General features: G+C 58.8%; 1 protein-coding gene across 1 annotated transcript in view; it reads right to left on the reverse strand.

The window, feature by feature from the left end:
• Positions 1-14,989, reverse strand: part of POLN (DNA polymerase nu) — an 80,692-nt gene that overhangs the window by 37,136 nt on the left and 28,567 nt on the right. The window contains exons 10-14 of the mRNA XM_028503793.2: positions 13,502-13,585; positions 12,843-12,938; positions 6,712-6,768; positions 5,747-5,800; positions 5,131-5,196 (exon numbers count right to left, since the gene is read on the reverse strand). Coding sequence (XP_028359594.1) covers positions 5,131-5,196; positions 5,747-5,800; positions 6,712-6,768; positions 12,843-12,938; positions 13,502-13,585 — 357 coding nt within the window. The remainder of the gene's footprint in view (positions 1-5,130; positions 5,197-5,746; positions 5,801-6,711; positions 6,769-12,842; positions 12,939-13,501; positions 13,586-14,989) is intronic.

Below are 14,989 nucleotides of genomic sequence, written 5' to 3' on the forward strand. Positions count from 1 at the left end.
CAGAAAGGATAAACATGGAGACCAAATGGGCTTTATTCCAGGAACGCAGAGTTGGCTCACACTGGACAATCTACCAGCGTAATCCACTGTAGAAACACATTTAAGAGGAAAAACCATGTGATCATCTCAATAGAGGCAAAAAAATATTCTTCTGACAAAATCCAACACCCAGATAAAAACTCGGCACATTGCTACTTGAAGGGAACCCTGTAAGTGCCTGGGTAAAGGTGCTTATGCAGAACCCACAGCTCACAGCCTTCTCGCCGATGAAAACACGTGCTCCCCCTCAGACTGGCGACAGGACAGGATGCCGCTCACACCGCCTCTGTTCGACGCGGTGCAGGGTGTCCTGGCCGGCATGACCAAGCAAGAAGAACGAACGCACAACAGAGGTCCGTCGTGGGAAAGAAGAACTAAGGCTTCCTTACTCACACATGGCATGGCCGTCTACACAGAAAACCGGATGGAATCTGCAAAGCAAAGCTACTGGAACTGAGGTTTCATGATGCAAAATCAAAATATAAAAATCAGGCGTGTATCTACATACTAGCAATGAACATTCAGAACAGAAACAATCCAACTTACAGCAGTACCAAAAGTAAGAAACACTGAAAGATAAATCTGACAATACATTCACAAAGACCTGTACCCTGAAAACTACAAAACCTTGCCAAGAGAAATTAGTTAAGACCCAAGTGGATGACGCGATATGCCCTTCTGAAGAGATGGCAGACTAAATATTGTGAAAACGTGAATCCCCCTAAATGGAGTTCTAGGTTCAATGTAATCCCAGTGCAAAACTCAGCAGACCGTGTGGTAGAAATTTAAAAACTGATTATGAAGTTCCGATGAAAACATGAAAGACACAGAATAACCAGACTGTTTCTAAAAAGGACAGTGTGGGAAGAGTCGCACTCCCGGTGGAAACTGGGTGAGTCAGTCCCGGGGTGTCGGGCGCCGTGTGGAGACTGCCGTGGATGACGCCGTGCCGTGCGCAGGGCGGGGCCCGGGCAGGCTGGCGGCTGCGAGTGGGTGGAGCGGGCTCTGTCCTTGCATTGTGGTCTGCTAATCGTTGTATTTTTTCCACACCAACAACGGTAAGCCTACCTTTGTCCCCCGCCCTGTCCCAGCATCTGAAAGCTGCCAGGAGAGTGGACCTTAAAGATGCTGTCACCAGGACGACCCTGTGACTCGGAGTGCCCGCATCCCCGACCGGACTCCCTGTGGACAGGGAGGAGCCCGGCACCACGGGGTGGTTTGTGAGCCGCTGGGCTCGGCCTGGGGCTGCACTCGGGCGGCTGTCGCCCTGCATGACGTACCCACGGCTCGAGGACTGAAGGGACAGGCGGGCCACAGCTTGAGTCCCAGACCGGCCACTGGGCGGCCATCATTGGGGACATCCAAAAGAGCCGGCAGGCGCTCTGGAGCCTGAACCCAGCCAGGCCGACTGCCTCGTGGAACAGAAACACCCACATTTTAACGTGATTCCTAAACAAGACCCATCACAGCGCCATGCTCAAAATGCCCAGTACACAGCCCAGAATCACCGGGCACGTGAGGAAGCACACAGTTGTTCCCAGATCACAGGAGGCACCGAACACGAGATGACACGGGCGCTGGCACTGCCTGACGAAGACCTCGGCACAGCTTCCACGCAAACGCTCCAACGTGCTTATCACGTCTACTACCGAGACAGGTGCTGGATCGACCGAACCAGCTACTTTCTCCCAGTTCTTAAAACAAACCATGACCTGTCAATGCCTTATTAAAACGTTGAAATACGGGGAAGACGTGCACCCACCAAAGACGAAAACGCATCCCGCTTCCCCGTTACCAGAGCCCACCACGAGGCAGACCGCACGCGTGCACGGTGGGAGCACTTCCTGACGACCGCTTCCTCTGGGGCAGGGGGGCGGGGGGGGGGACACCTGTGTGTGAGAGAGAGAGGCCAGCTTTCCGGAGGTGCTGAAGAACAGCTATCATCTGATTCTTTAAGATGCTACCCAGGTGTACTTTGTGCACTTTCACCAAAAAACAGTGCCCTTCAGGCTGCAGGCGCGTTAGGGCACACGACGCACTACCTGTTGAATTGGGTGTGGCCGGACCCAAGTTGTACGTGTGGGAGAACGGAAACACAGGAGTCCTCTGAGAAGACGGGGCGACCGCCTCGGTCATCTGGAGCCGAGGAAGGCCACCCCAAGGTGACAGCGGGTAGGGACAGAGGACACGGCCTTCAGTTCGGGAGCCACCACAGACAGCAGGAAGGAGCGGCCGCAGCCCGCTCCGGGCCATGCCAGGAGCTGAGCGCGTCTGGGGGCTGAGCTAAGAACAGCTACGAGAAAGCACCAATGCAGTGCCCTCGGACCTGGCAACTCCACACCCGACCATCCACCCCACCAAGTACAGGCACCAACACACCGGGGCTCACGTGCTCAGTGCCATCTGCCGCCAGCTCTGGAATGCAGCAGAGTGACTCGGGAGACGCTGGACAAGAGTCCAACGGGGCTGCCGGGGCCCTGCAAGCAGCCGAGGAGCCGCCGCCAGGGAGAGAAGAAGTGGGTGTGGGAGAACGAGGCTCCCCTTCTGTGCAGAGGAGGCGAGGGCACCACACGTCCGTCCCCGTGCATGCACGGGTGGGTGTGTGTGCCGGTCTGTGCGAGGTCTGGGTGTCCGTCTGGGGGAACTCGTGGACGCCCCCACTCTGGGCTGCCAGTGTGGGCGACCGGGGCACGGGGCCGGAGGGCGCGGGCTGCCGGCTGGTGTGACGACGGCGGGGGGTCTGCGGTCACTGACGGCACGCAGCGTGCAATCCTGTTCACATACATGCGCGCATGTGTGTGCGTGCGAACGTGCGTGGACGGAAACATTAGAGGGCAGCCACCCAGAGGTGCAAGGCCGTTACCGCAGGCTCTGCACGTCCAGGCAACCCTTACCTTGTTGTTTACATTTTTATGTGCTGGTTGAATTTTTTACATTATTTGCGAAATAAAAAGCCACTTGCAGTATGGCAGACAGAATGTATTTTAGGAGTTAAAGGGCGAAGGGAAACGGAGGGAAGTGCTCCGATGTTCTGCGGAGGGTGAGTCCTTGTTGAACGGAGGGCGGCCCTGCACCCTCCAGGGACAGGACAGGCGGCGCGGACAGACAAGTCCCGGAAGAGCGACTGTTTCTTGCAGTCAACCTCACTTAAACGAGAACAACCACTTTAAGTGGAAATGTAAAAGCCGAGCCAGGAAACAGTGAGCTCAACGACGGCTCTTACTGGCAGGAGTGCGGGCACCCAGCACTCCACACACGGGCGCGCGGGAACGTAAATGGCTTTTCTCTGGAGGACAGTTTAGTCATGGGGAGCCTTAAAAATAAACACGTGTTTTGACTCAGAAGTTCCATCTCTCGGAATTTACACTATGGAAAATCCTCAAGAAAATGTAGCCAAAACATGGCATTTCAGCATGAAATCACTGCAACGGAAAGCAGCCTAAAGGGTCACTGGCAGGCGCGGACCCCCGGGCGGAGGCGGTGCCGGAGGACGCACGTGTCACGCTCACATCTCCTCCTTGCAAAGTGCAGCTGCAACCGCGGCACGAGAAGCAACACCAGAGCCTCACTCACCACCTGGGAGGGGCGCCGCCCGCAAACCAGCGACGCCAGAAATGTCCGGCAGCGCGGGAAGCAGAGCACGAGGTTGACCTGGAAATGCGATAGAAACAGGGAAGCGCAAGAACCTCCCTGAGAAGTGACTTTTCCCAGGAGAATTCTGGGTAAGTCCTCGAGGAGAAGCGGCACCAGCCAGGACGCGGGTGCAGCGGGTGCAGCCGGCACAGGAGGTGGAGCCGCTGCGTGAAGGCGCGCCGCAAGACGCAGCGCCTGCTCCCGGGGGCGGGGCGACGGCGCGCTCCGGTCCGACTCGGCACAGTACTATCGCTGGCGCTAGCACCAGTTCTCGCCGGCGGGGTAAAGACGCAGATCTGCTCTCTGAAGGGGATGTCCAAAATCGGACCCCCCTGGAAAGGGCTCGATGTTCAAGAGACAGCCGGGGACTCAAGAGTGCCTAGAGGGCGTCCTCCACCCAAAGCCACCGCTCCCGCCCCCCGCCCAGGGGAGGCCGGTCCAGTCCAAGCCTCGTCCTGCTCCGCTGGCCTGTGCGCGCCAGGCACCCGCACACCCGCGGGCCGCTGCCGGCCTGGAGGGACGCGGTGCAGACTGTGTACGGAGGGGACCGCAGGACAGACACAGGCAGCGCGACGGAAGGGAACGAGGCCTCCCGGTTCTTATCCTGTAGGTTTCTGCCTCGCTTGCATTTCTTTACCATGAACATATATTCATGCGTACACATAACACTGTGCATATTTAAGTAACTCATGTACTTAATTCATATATTTAAATTATTCAACTATGTAAACCTAAATATAGATTCAGATATATATATTGATATGTAATATCAAGTCTTCTTAAATAAAGTTAAAAAGCATAAAACAGAAGTGTAGTTTCATTTTTGTAGAAAGGTAGTATTTCATAAGCACACGCATTCGGCCAAGCTCCTGGGAGGACCGGCCCCGGCGTGCGGGCCGCGGTTAATTCTGCGCGGGGGGACCCCAGGGGACTTCCGTTAGTATTTTGTTTTACATCTCTTCCCTGCACTCAAGGACCTGCTCCCGTGACGAGAAACTAGTCATTCGAAAACATAAGCCATTTAAAAAGCTGATTGCTGTAAGTGCCGTTAAACCTGCGCCCTACACTCTGGGCACCTGCAGTGCTCCTCTGAGGAGCAGCCTGGAACAGCAGCGTGGGGGCGGGCCTCAGAGCCTCAGGCAGCTCCGCCCACTTCTGACGTCAGGGGCCACCCGTGCAGCACGAACCTGAGAGACGAAGGTGGGGTGAGAACAGGGCGCCAGTGGGCCCCTCCCCCCACTGCGGGCACAGCTCTCTGGCTGGGAGGGACCCCTCCCCAACTGAGCACGACAGTCCAGTGCGGACCGTGCGTCTTGCACACCTCTGTGCTCCCCAAACACGGCAGGTGCTGCGTAAGTGTTAGCTGGATGAACCGACAGGGAAAAACTTGACCTGTCGGCACGGGGCCCCTCTCAGAACGGAACGGAAGCTGACGGTCAGCAAGGAGTGCGGACTCACCGGGTGCTTGGCGGAGAGTCTCCCGGTCACAGTCCCGGTCTGGTTCCACGTGGAGGACACGGAGCCCTGCACCGGTCAGAAGGTGCCCGTCACAGCTCCGGCAGTGCGCCATGGAGTCGGGTGCCCCCAGCCTCTGCCCCTCCAGACTCCGCCTCCCTGCTCCCGCCCACAGGCCCTGGGCCCCAGCCCGACAGGCCCCCGGTGTCGGGCACTGCTGACGTGCGGTCAGAGTGGACAAGGAGACGTCCCCTCGCCGATGGGACACTGCAGTGGGACGCACGGGTCTCCGAGCCACTTAGAAACCCTGTGCGTGGGGACACGGGCCGCAGGGCTCCAGCGTGGGCTGGGCATCCCGCCAGGAGGCCGTGTGGCCTCTGAGTGCAGACCTCCTGCAGTGACCGCAGAAGTGAGCCGCAGCCCCGGGCGGGGCCGCACGAGGCCGGCAGCCGAGGCCCCACACCTGCCCCAGCTTCCGTGGAGAGGCCTGACTCGCAGCCAAACCATGGCCCACAGCTGCAGGTGGAGTGGATTATTTCACCATCAACCAAAGCTAAAGGGCTTCTACACCCAAACTCACGTGCAAACTGCACTCCTACTATTTTTTAGCTGCAGTTACCTTGTTCACGAAAGCTAGGAGTCCGTCTACGAAGCTGGACTTGACCTTGTGAACCTAAATTACAAAGACAAAAACGATCATTTTCCTCGTGCAGGTAGGAGCAAGCGTCAAAGCCACATTTCATCGAGTGCTGGGCACGTACCGTCGAGTGGGTGGCACCTGAGGTGACTCCGGGGGGCCCTGAGGTGGCCTCCCTGGCTCCCAGAAGTGAGCAGCACCGACCCCCACAGAAAGGCGTCCCTACCCCCCTCCGGAGGACTGCGTCACCCTGGAATACTTCTTTCACGGACGAGTCACGGAGATGAACGGGCGCCCCCACCCACCCATCGCCCGGTGCCCCCCATGGTGCCCCCCTGCGTTCTCTCTGAACCCCTCTGTTACGCCAGGGGCGAGGGTCAGGTGCCACCGCCAAACCTCTATCAGCCCTAGCAGAGACAGCGAGTCACAGGTTCAGCAGATGAAACACCGAGGGTTCCGGCTCTAGTGAAAGTGACACACACAGCTCACAAACAGCAGGGGGCTAACGCAGGTGTGCGGGCGGAGAACCCAGGAGCGGCCGGAAGGGGAGGCGGGTCAGTGAGCAGCACCGCCGCCGGTGCACCTGGGACCGCAGAGCTGCGGAGCGGCCGCAGCAGCCCCGGTGCAGGGGGCGGGAGGGGGCTTCCCGGAGAGGCCCCGATGGAGCCCACCTCACACCGAAGTCGGTGACGGCGCACCAGACGCTTCCGTCTGAGGCCTGCCCCGTCCCCCGCAGTGCCGGGGGAGGGGGGCGGATGCAGACATGAGCCAAACCACGTCGGGGCGCACGTCAGCAGCGCTGATAACACACGGTCAGCGCGCACGGACACTGTGCCCCTGGGGCTGCGTCAGGGCCCCCGCCACCTCGGGCATCACCACTCTGTTGGCAGGGGGGCACCACAGGCTTCCCCTTCTCACCCGCTCACAGGAGAGGAACCTCGACTCACCTGCCGGTGTTCCAGAATGATCTTGGGCAACGGGTGGAGGTCTCGCAGGGTGTGCAACTGAGAAAGGAGAATAAATGTCACTGAAATAACTCCTGCATTTTATTTCAGCATTCCAAGCGCTTGTTTTTAGCAGGAGAGCGTCCCAGTCAGAAAATGGCCTGCACTGAGCACACTTTCCAGAGCGAGGGCACACCGTCCGGTCCGTTTACCGGGGGTCCTGCCCCTAACGCCTTACAGGGCCACTGCCGGCCCCACAGGGCCTGGGGACAGGATTTCTCCTGAGATTCCGACGAGTGAACCTAGAGCCAGGGCGCGGGAAGTGCCTCCTGGGAGGGTAAACTGGGAAAAGCACCACCAATGCGTGACTTGATCGTCCAGGAACACCCAACATCGGAACCACGGCGACCGGGCGACCGTCGGGGAGGTAACAACGGAACATGATCGTGGGTCTTGACGTGAACTTCCGAAAGTCAAAATGGAGCACACAGCCAAGTACAAGGTCATAGGAATGCCAACCCCCATGTGAACCCCCTCAGGTGCGCCCAGGTGGGACGTTCCAGGTTCCCGAGCAGGTCCCTGCCCCTCCACGGCCGACCTCCGCCATCCCCGCCACCTCCCCCGGTCATTGGACATTGTGTCAGTGGGGCAGGACGGGCAGACTCTGTGCGTGGCTCCCTGCCTTCGACATTCCGGCTTAAGGTTCACCCACGTCGTGGGAAGGGTGCGTCGCTTACTTGTGATGCTGCCGTGTGTGAGGGCAGGACGATGCTTGCCTGTCCCACCACAGCTGGCTGCGTGGGAGGGGGGCCGACGCGAACCTTCCGGCACACACAGAGGCGCGAGGTGGCCCTGCCGCGGGGACAGCACCGGCCAGTCCACCAGCAACACACGGAAGCCCGGTGGCCCCGCCTCCCTGGTGACGCATGCGTTCCTCAGTTGTTGTTCTGGCTTGTTTGCTGCCCTCAGTCTTAATCCCAGCCAGTCTGGTGGACCGAAGTGGTGCCTCCCCGTGGGTTTAATGTCTGTTTCCCCAGCGGGTGAGAAGGTGAGCGGTAGCCAGGTCGTTGTTGACTAACTGCAAACCTCTCATTAAACCTCTTTCATGCCTTTTCCCCATTTGAAACACTGGTTTGTAAATGTTCACTCGCCTGAACAGGGTTTCCTTTTGGTCGGTTATGTGTACGGGAAGTGCCTCTCCCCCGCGGGGCTTCCTTCTCACGTGTTGGGGCTGTCTTCTCACACACTGGGGCTCTCGACTGCGCTGGCGCCCGGTCTGCCAGTCTGTGTGGTTGATGCGCTTTGTGTCCTGTTGGCCGACCGCAAGGACTCCAGGACGCTCCCCAGGGCACTGCATCTTCTACAATCTTCGTTGTTTCGCTTTTTGTGTGTTGATGTACAGTTCACTTGGAATTTGCTTCCATGTATGGTGTGGCCCAGGGAGGGGTCCAGAGGCACGGGCCCCAGATCGTCTGTGGCCCCAGCTGCGGGTTCTCTGTCTCGGTCCTGTGGCTGCCTGCTTGTCCGAGGGTTGGCACTGCATGGCACCGGCTGATTCCTACTCGTTCCCGCTGCTTTGTGACCAGTCTTGATATCTAACACACTGTCTCCCGGTCGTGCCTCATTGCCCAAGGTCACCTCGGTCCTTCTTTGTTTTTGCATTTCCACATACATTTGGGAATCAGCTGGCCGATTTCTACAGAAAACTCCCGCTAAGGTTCTGAGTAGGACCATCTTTTCAATCTACACGTCAATCTGAGGAGAGCTGGTGGGCTGACTTCAATGCGACGGTGTAAGCCACGGAACGGCACCACCGTCGGCACCACAGACCGAGGACAGAGCTCCAGCCGCCCTGGGGAGCTCGGGCGGGAGTGTCCACGCTGCTCCTGGGAGCAGGCACTGCCCGGGTGGCGGGGTGGGGGCAGCGGCTCTCGACCCAGTCTCAGCCAGACGTGCTGTTTTCTTAGAGAAGCTATTCTTAGGGGGCGAAAGTGCACGAAAATACTTAGCCCCCCCCCCCCCACACACACAACAAAAAACCCTGCTAAGGATCAACTGCCTCTCCTTACCCTGATACCTTCCCAACAAAGTAACTTTCTGACCACAGTCTCCCCTCTTATCTCACAGGAGCGGCCTGAGGACACTTGAAAAGGATGAAGTATTTGATCTCGCACAAACTCTGGACGCAGCCCAGGGCCAGCCAGAGATCGGGGCCGAGTGCCCTGCTGCCTGCTGTCCTGCGAGCTTATTGACACTCCCCGCGCTGGCTCCCGACACCATGCTCTTCTCGTCCCCTGTGCTCTCTGCGGCCGCGCGGCGGCACCTGCTCTCCCTCTGGCTTCCAACTGGCAGTCCCCGAGTGGCTCTCTGGTCGTCGATGCCAGCTGCCTGTCAGCACCAGCTGGGGAGCTCCAAAGGCAGACCCGTGACTAAGCCGCCCGGCCACAGACTCTGACCCTGCGGACCCGTCGTGGGCCTGGCATGCACGTTTCCCCAAAGCTCCTGCTGGGGCCGAGGACCACCAACCCAGCTGACTTTATTCTCAAAGACCCAGCGGCTCACATGACATCTGTGTCACTGCCTCTGTCTGAAACCCGAGATGCAACTCCTCACTCCCTCCGCCCCAGTAATCTGTTCCCTCCCCAGTTTCCCCTCAGTAGTTGCCTTCTCTGCTCAGGCGCAGAGCGCAGAAAACCAGGAATGACCCCGCAGTCCTGACTCCTGATCTCACTCGCCAAGTTTCTTTCTGTTCTGAAACTGCCCTGAAAGCCCTGGCTGGTGTGGCTCAGTGGGCTGAGCGCCGGCCTGTGAACCAAAGGGTCTCCAGTTCGATGCCCAGTCAGGGCGCACGCCTGGACCCCAGTAGGGGGCATATGAGAGGTAACCGATGGCTGTATCTCTCACACATCGATGTTTCTCTACCTCTCTTCTTCCCATCCTTCCCTTCTCTCTAAACATAAGTAAAATATATTTTTATTTATTTATTTATTTATTTTAAAGATTGTATTTATTTATTTTTAGAGAGGGAAGGGAGGGAGATAGAAAGAGAGAGGGAAACATCAATGTGCGGTTGCTGGGGGTCATGGCCTGCAACCCAGGCATGTGCCCCGACTGGGAATCGAACCTGGGAAACTTTGGTTCACAGCCCGCGCTCAATCCACTGAGCTACGCCAGCCAGGGCAAAAATATATTTTTAAAAACGCTCTGAAGACCCACCCACTTTGCCCTGTCTTCACTGCTGTCACTTGGACTATGGCAACACCAGTCCCCACATACAGTAACAATGACAGCCTGTTAGTGAGCCTCCAGCCAGCTATAAGACGCACCACACACCTGTCAGACGGCCAGAACCCAGGACCCAACGCAGCAGGTGCCGGCAGGACCAGGGGCAGCAGGACCCCACCCTCACTGACTTAGGGGTGGGTGATGTGGCCCGGTGACTCTGGGAGGTGGTGTGGTGGTTTCTCACAAGACTGACTGTAGCATCCTCACCACTCTGCCCAGCAATCGGGCTCCCTGGTCATTCACCCAAAGGGGCTGAAAACTCACACCCACAGAGCCCTGTGCACAGACATTTAAAAAGCTTTATTCATCGTCGCCAAAAGCTGGAGGCGACCAAGAGGTCCCTCAGTAGAGGAACAGAAAAATAAATGGACATGTCCAGACACAGAATATCATTCAGCACTAAAAAGACGTGAGTGATCAAAGCCATGACAAGACGTGGAGGGGCCGTCAATGCACGTGACGGAGAGACAGAGGCCAGTGTGAAAAGGCTCCACGCTGTGTGATTCCAAGCACTGGACACTAGGAAAGACAGAACCATGAGACAGTGGGAAGATGAGTGAGTGGCCGCCAGCGGGCTACAGGGAGGGCAGAGCACGGAGGACGTCTGGGGCAGTGAGACCGCTCCGCACGGGGTTATAATGGTGGACACACGTCACCACACGCTTGTCCGAACCCGTGGCATGTACAGCCCCAGGAGCGACCCTGGCGCACCCCAGACTCCGGGCGATGATGACGTGCCAGTGTAGGCTCGGTGACGGTAACAAGCGTCCCCCTCCGGTGGGGGGTGCTGACAGTGGGGGAGGCGGTGGGGGGCAGGAGTGTGTGAGACTGCGCTGTGCCTTCCACCCAATCCTGCCGCGACCCTGACACTGCTCTCAAGGGTGAAGTCGGATAAAGCCACAGCTGGGATGGCCGTGCACCTTCCCTGAGCGGCTCTGGGCCACCCCGACCTCGCTGAGGTCCACAGCGAGGGGCACGGGCGGCGGGGAGGGGGCGGCTTCATGCTGACTCTAACCTCGGCGTGTGCTGCCGAGGAAAAGTTGGTGTTGTCGAAAGGTGCAGAACCATGCGGCTTGCCCGGCTAAGAGAGCGAGGCTAATGTGATTTAGGTCAACCAAGTCTTTGTGGGAAAAATTAAGGTCACCCTCTAATTCTGCCTGCGAGGAGGCACCCCAGTGCAGAGAGAGTCCCTCTCCCTTTCCTCATGGCTGTCACCTCGAGGAGCTGAGGGGCGGCCAGGGACGGGCAGCACCGCCAGCTGGTGCCGGGGCGGAGAAGCAGCCGGCCCAGGACCCCACTCAGGCAGGGCCGGGGCCGGGGGGTGGTGGGGGGACATGGACGGCTTCCCCGGGTCCCACCCCGCCAGGGCCTGGGCAGGCTGCCCGGACTGGCCGGAGGGTACTGAAATCCAGGCCGAGCTCCCCAGCAAGCTGGGTCCTGCCCCCTGCTGTCCGGCGCTCCGTGCGCAGCCCACAGGCGCCCGGCAGCCCACCGGGCTGGCTCTGGGCGGCGTGGCGCTGGGAGTGTCGTGCACCAGGCAGATGAGGTCCCTGCTCCGTGCAGCCCACGTCCCCGTGGATAAGCAACAACTAAGGCACCTTTAGGTGGTGGCGAGTTGTGTGCAGAGAAGAAACTGCGGTGAAGAAACAGGCTGTGACTGGGGCCTCGCTGCCCTCTGAGGGGCCAGGGGAGCGTTTCGGGAAGTGACTCCTGAGCTGCCAACCTGAAGCCGAGCAGGCTCTGGGGGAGGACAGGGGCTGTGCCTGCTCCGTGGGTGGGTGTCAGGTGTGCAGGGGCAGTGAGGGAAGGGGCGGGGCCACACCCGCGGCCCTGGGGGCACGCCCGAGAGCTGGGGCTTTACTCCACGCGTCCCCACTGGAAGTTCAAGTCACGGCCCGACGTGGTTTTCCTGACGCTTTAGACGACCACTCTGCCCGGATGCAGGTGAGCATGGGGCCGGCCTGCTGCTCTGGCCTCCCCGCGGCTGGCTCCCCGGGGTGCAGAGCGGGACAGGCCACTCGCTGAGGGTGGGGACTCGTGGCAGAGGACGGACTCAGGCCCCTGTAGTGGACCCCGGCTCCGCAGCAGCCCGCACCTTGCTGGACGACGGCCACCTGAGCCCCCGAGGCACAGGTGCGCGGACAGGCAGCAGGCGAGGGCCCCCCCCAGGGGTCAGAGCCCCGGGGCTCCGACGAGCAGATGGCGGAATGACGGAGGAGCCTCGAAGGACACTGTCCTCCTGTGCTGCACAGCCAAAGGCTGGACGGGCCTGGAGGGTACGGGCCGGTGCCCCGGACACTGCCCCCCACCCCCACTGCCTCTCCACAGACGGCAGGGCCCGGGCTCTGGGTGTGCGTCCAGGCTCCACGCTCTCTGAGAGCAGCACCCCACTACTCCATCTTCTAAACCCTCTCCTTCCCGAGGGAAGGGCAGCTAACGCTCCCTAAAGCGAGTGTGGGGGAGGGGAGGGGAGGGGAGGGGAGGGGGAGGAGAAGAGAGGAGAGGAGAGGACGGATGCCCTGCTCCCTTCCCAGTCTCCTGTGGGGCAGGAGACAGACGGCTTGTGATGGAACGGTCAAGAACTTGGTTCTCAGAGCAAAACCCCACCAAGTGCCCTTGCGGGAACGGGGCTGCTCGGTAGCTTCTGGACAACAGCAGAGCTGCCTCCTCTGCCTGCTGCATGAGCAGGGGGCAGCACGTGTGGGGTGGGGGCAGGGACCACTTCGAACTGCCCGCCATGCGCGCTGCTGGCACGTCCCGCCCAGGACGCGGGCGGGCCTGAGGGTCGACTCTCAGGGGCTGTGGACACGCTATCGTTCCACAAAAGGGGGACGACCGTCGAGCCTTACCACGGCCTCAGACGTGGACAGGTGTCTCTGCGGCCCGGTCCTGGGCAGCGTCTCCGCTGGGCCCCGCAGGTGCAGCTTCAGTTTGCCAAACAGGACCTTCAACGGGAGGAGGTCACGGAGGAGGGGTCGCAGGGGTGCGAGCAGCCACACCTCGCCCCGACGGGGCGGAGCGGCCAGCCAGAGAAGACATGCCGGCCACACCACACAAGGCGCTCACATGCCCGCTCAGTGCTGCCCTTGGGCTTAAAGGCTGCGAGGTAATGACTCTCCGTGTGCGAGAACGTGAGCGGACATGCTTCTCAGGTGAGCAACGTGCAATAGCATAGGTAAGTTCAGAGTAAATCTCCCTTTAACCCCTGAATAAGAAGTACACTTTATCAAAGAACCAAAATGGCCCTGGCTGGTGTGACTCAGTGGATTGAGCGCCAGCCTATGAACCAAAGGGTCGCCGGTTCGATTCCCAGTCAGGGTACATGCCTGGGTAGCAGGCCAGGTCCCCAGTAGGGGGCGCGTGAGAGGCAACCACACATGGATGTTTCTCTCCTTCTATTTATCTTCCTCCCTCCCCCTCCCTAAAAATAAATAAATAAAATCTTAAAAAAAAAAACAGTTGTAATGAAGTGAGATTAAAAAAAAAGAGAACGAAAACGTGGCTTTACCTCGCGAAGCTGAGTACTACTTGTTATAAGGAACTGCTCTCCTGCAACAAGATGGGCCTCCTGCTCCAGCTCCTTGAGACGAGACTGTGAACAGGATGGAAACAGAGACTCATCACCGGTTTGCCAGCACCACCACCACCCCTGAGCTCCGGGACTTTGTTGCGTGACATTAGGGCATCCTGAACCCGAGCCCGGTGCTGCCCCAACAGGCATCTGATAACCGAGACCGCTGCTGCGGGACCGCCGGAACCACGAGACCAACCTGCGAAACAACCGTCTCAAAGGTGCTCCAGTGACTAAAGGGAGATGGGGGAGTCAGGAAGGAAACCATGCAAACTGCCGAGGCTGCGGAACAGGAGCATTAAGACTGAAGAAACAAGAACAGAGTCCGAGGAACCTCTGGGCGCCACCAAGTGTGGAAGTCCTGAAGGAGAAGAGGGAGGGAAAGGGCAGCAAGAATATGTAAGGACAGATGGCTCAGAGCCCCTCAAAGTGACGAAGGGCGTGGATACGGACATCCCAGCAGCTCAGCAGACTTCCAGTGGACGAACTCGAAGAGCTCGTCAAAGAGATCAATACCGAGACACATCACAACCAAACGTCCAAGAACACAAACAAGGGGAGAACCTCGGAAGGAGCAAGGGAGACGAGGGTTCCTCGGTAAGATGATAAGCAGATTTCTTATCAAAAACTTCAGGGGCCGGAATAAGCAGACCGTTACAATCAAAACGCTGAAAGAAAACAGCTGTCACCCAAGATGCCTATCGGGCGAAGCCACCCTCCCAGGGTGCGGGGTGCACCGAGAAGTCTCCAGATGAGCAGAAGCTGGTGGAGGAGCGGCCTCGGCCCTGGGGGGGCAGGGGGGGCGCTCCGGGTGGGCCTGGGGGCCGAGATGGAGGACGGAGCCGGCAGCCCGAGCTGCAGGGGAGAGAGAGAGCTCTCCGTGAGACAAACACGCGGGCCGGGAGTGATGGGACTACATCAGAGTCACTGCTGTCTGCAACGGCACCTTTGGTCTCTACATAATGCAAGAAACAAACAAGGGAGCGGAGACGCTGATATTGCTGAAACTTCAGCTTGTATCCTCCTTCTCGGTTTCCATGTAATTCAAGAAACTAATGCATTTTAAAAAAACTACTAGTTTATGTTTTAGGGAACACGATGCATAAAAATGTGATTCTGCGACATCAGCGACCCAGGGGCGGGGCCGAGCTGCCGAGGAGCAGAGCTCTCGTGTGTTGCAGGAGTCGGGCTGGTGTGCATTCAAATCAGAGTGCGGCAGCATCACGATGCCATCCCTATGGTAACCACAAAGAAAAGAGCCGTAGAATACACACAAAAGGAAATGAGAAAGGGTTTTAAACACCCAGAAGACGGTAATGCAGGGAACGAGAAACAAAAAGAGCTGCGGAGCTCACAGAAAACAAGCAGCACAGTGATAGATCGGAGGCCCTCCTTATCGGCAATTACTTAGCTATAAATGGAGTC

Source organism: Phyllostomus discolor, chromosome 1 (genome assembly GCF_004126475.2).
Source record: "Phyllostomus discolor isolate MPI-MPIP mPhyDis1 chromosome 1, mPhyDis1.pri.v3, whole genome shotgun sequence".
Taxonomy (NCBI): domain Eukaryota; kingdom Metazoa; phylum Chordata; class Mammalia; order Chiroptera; family Phyllostomidae; genus Phyllostomus; species Phyllostomus discolor.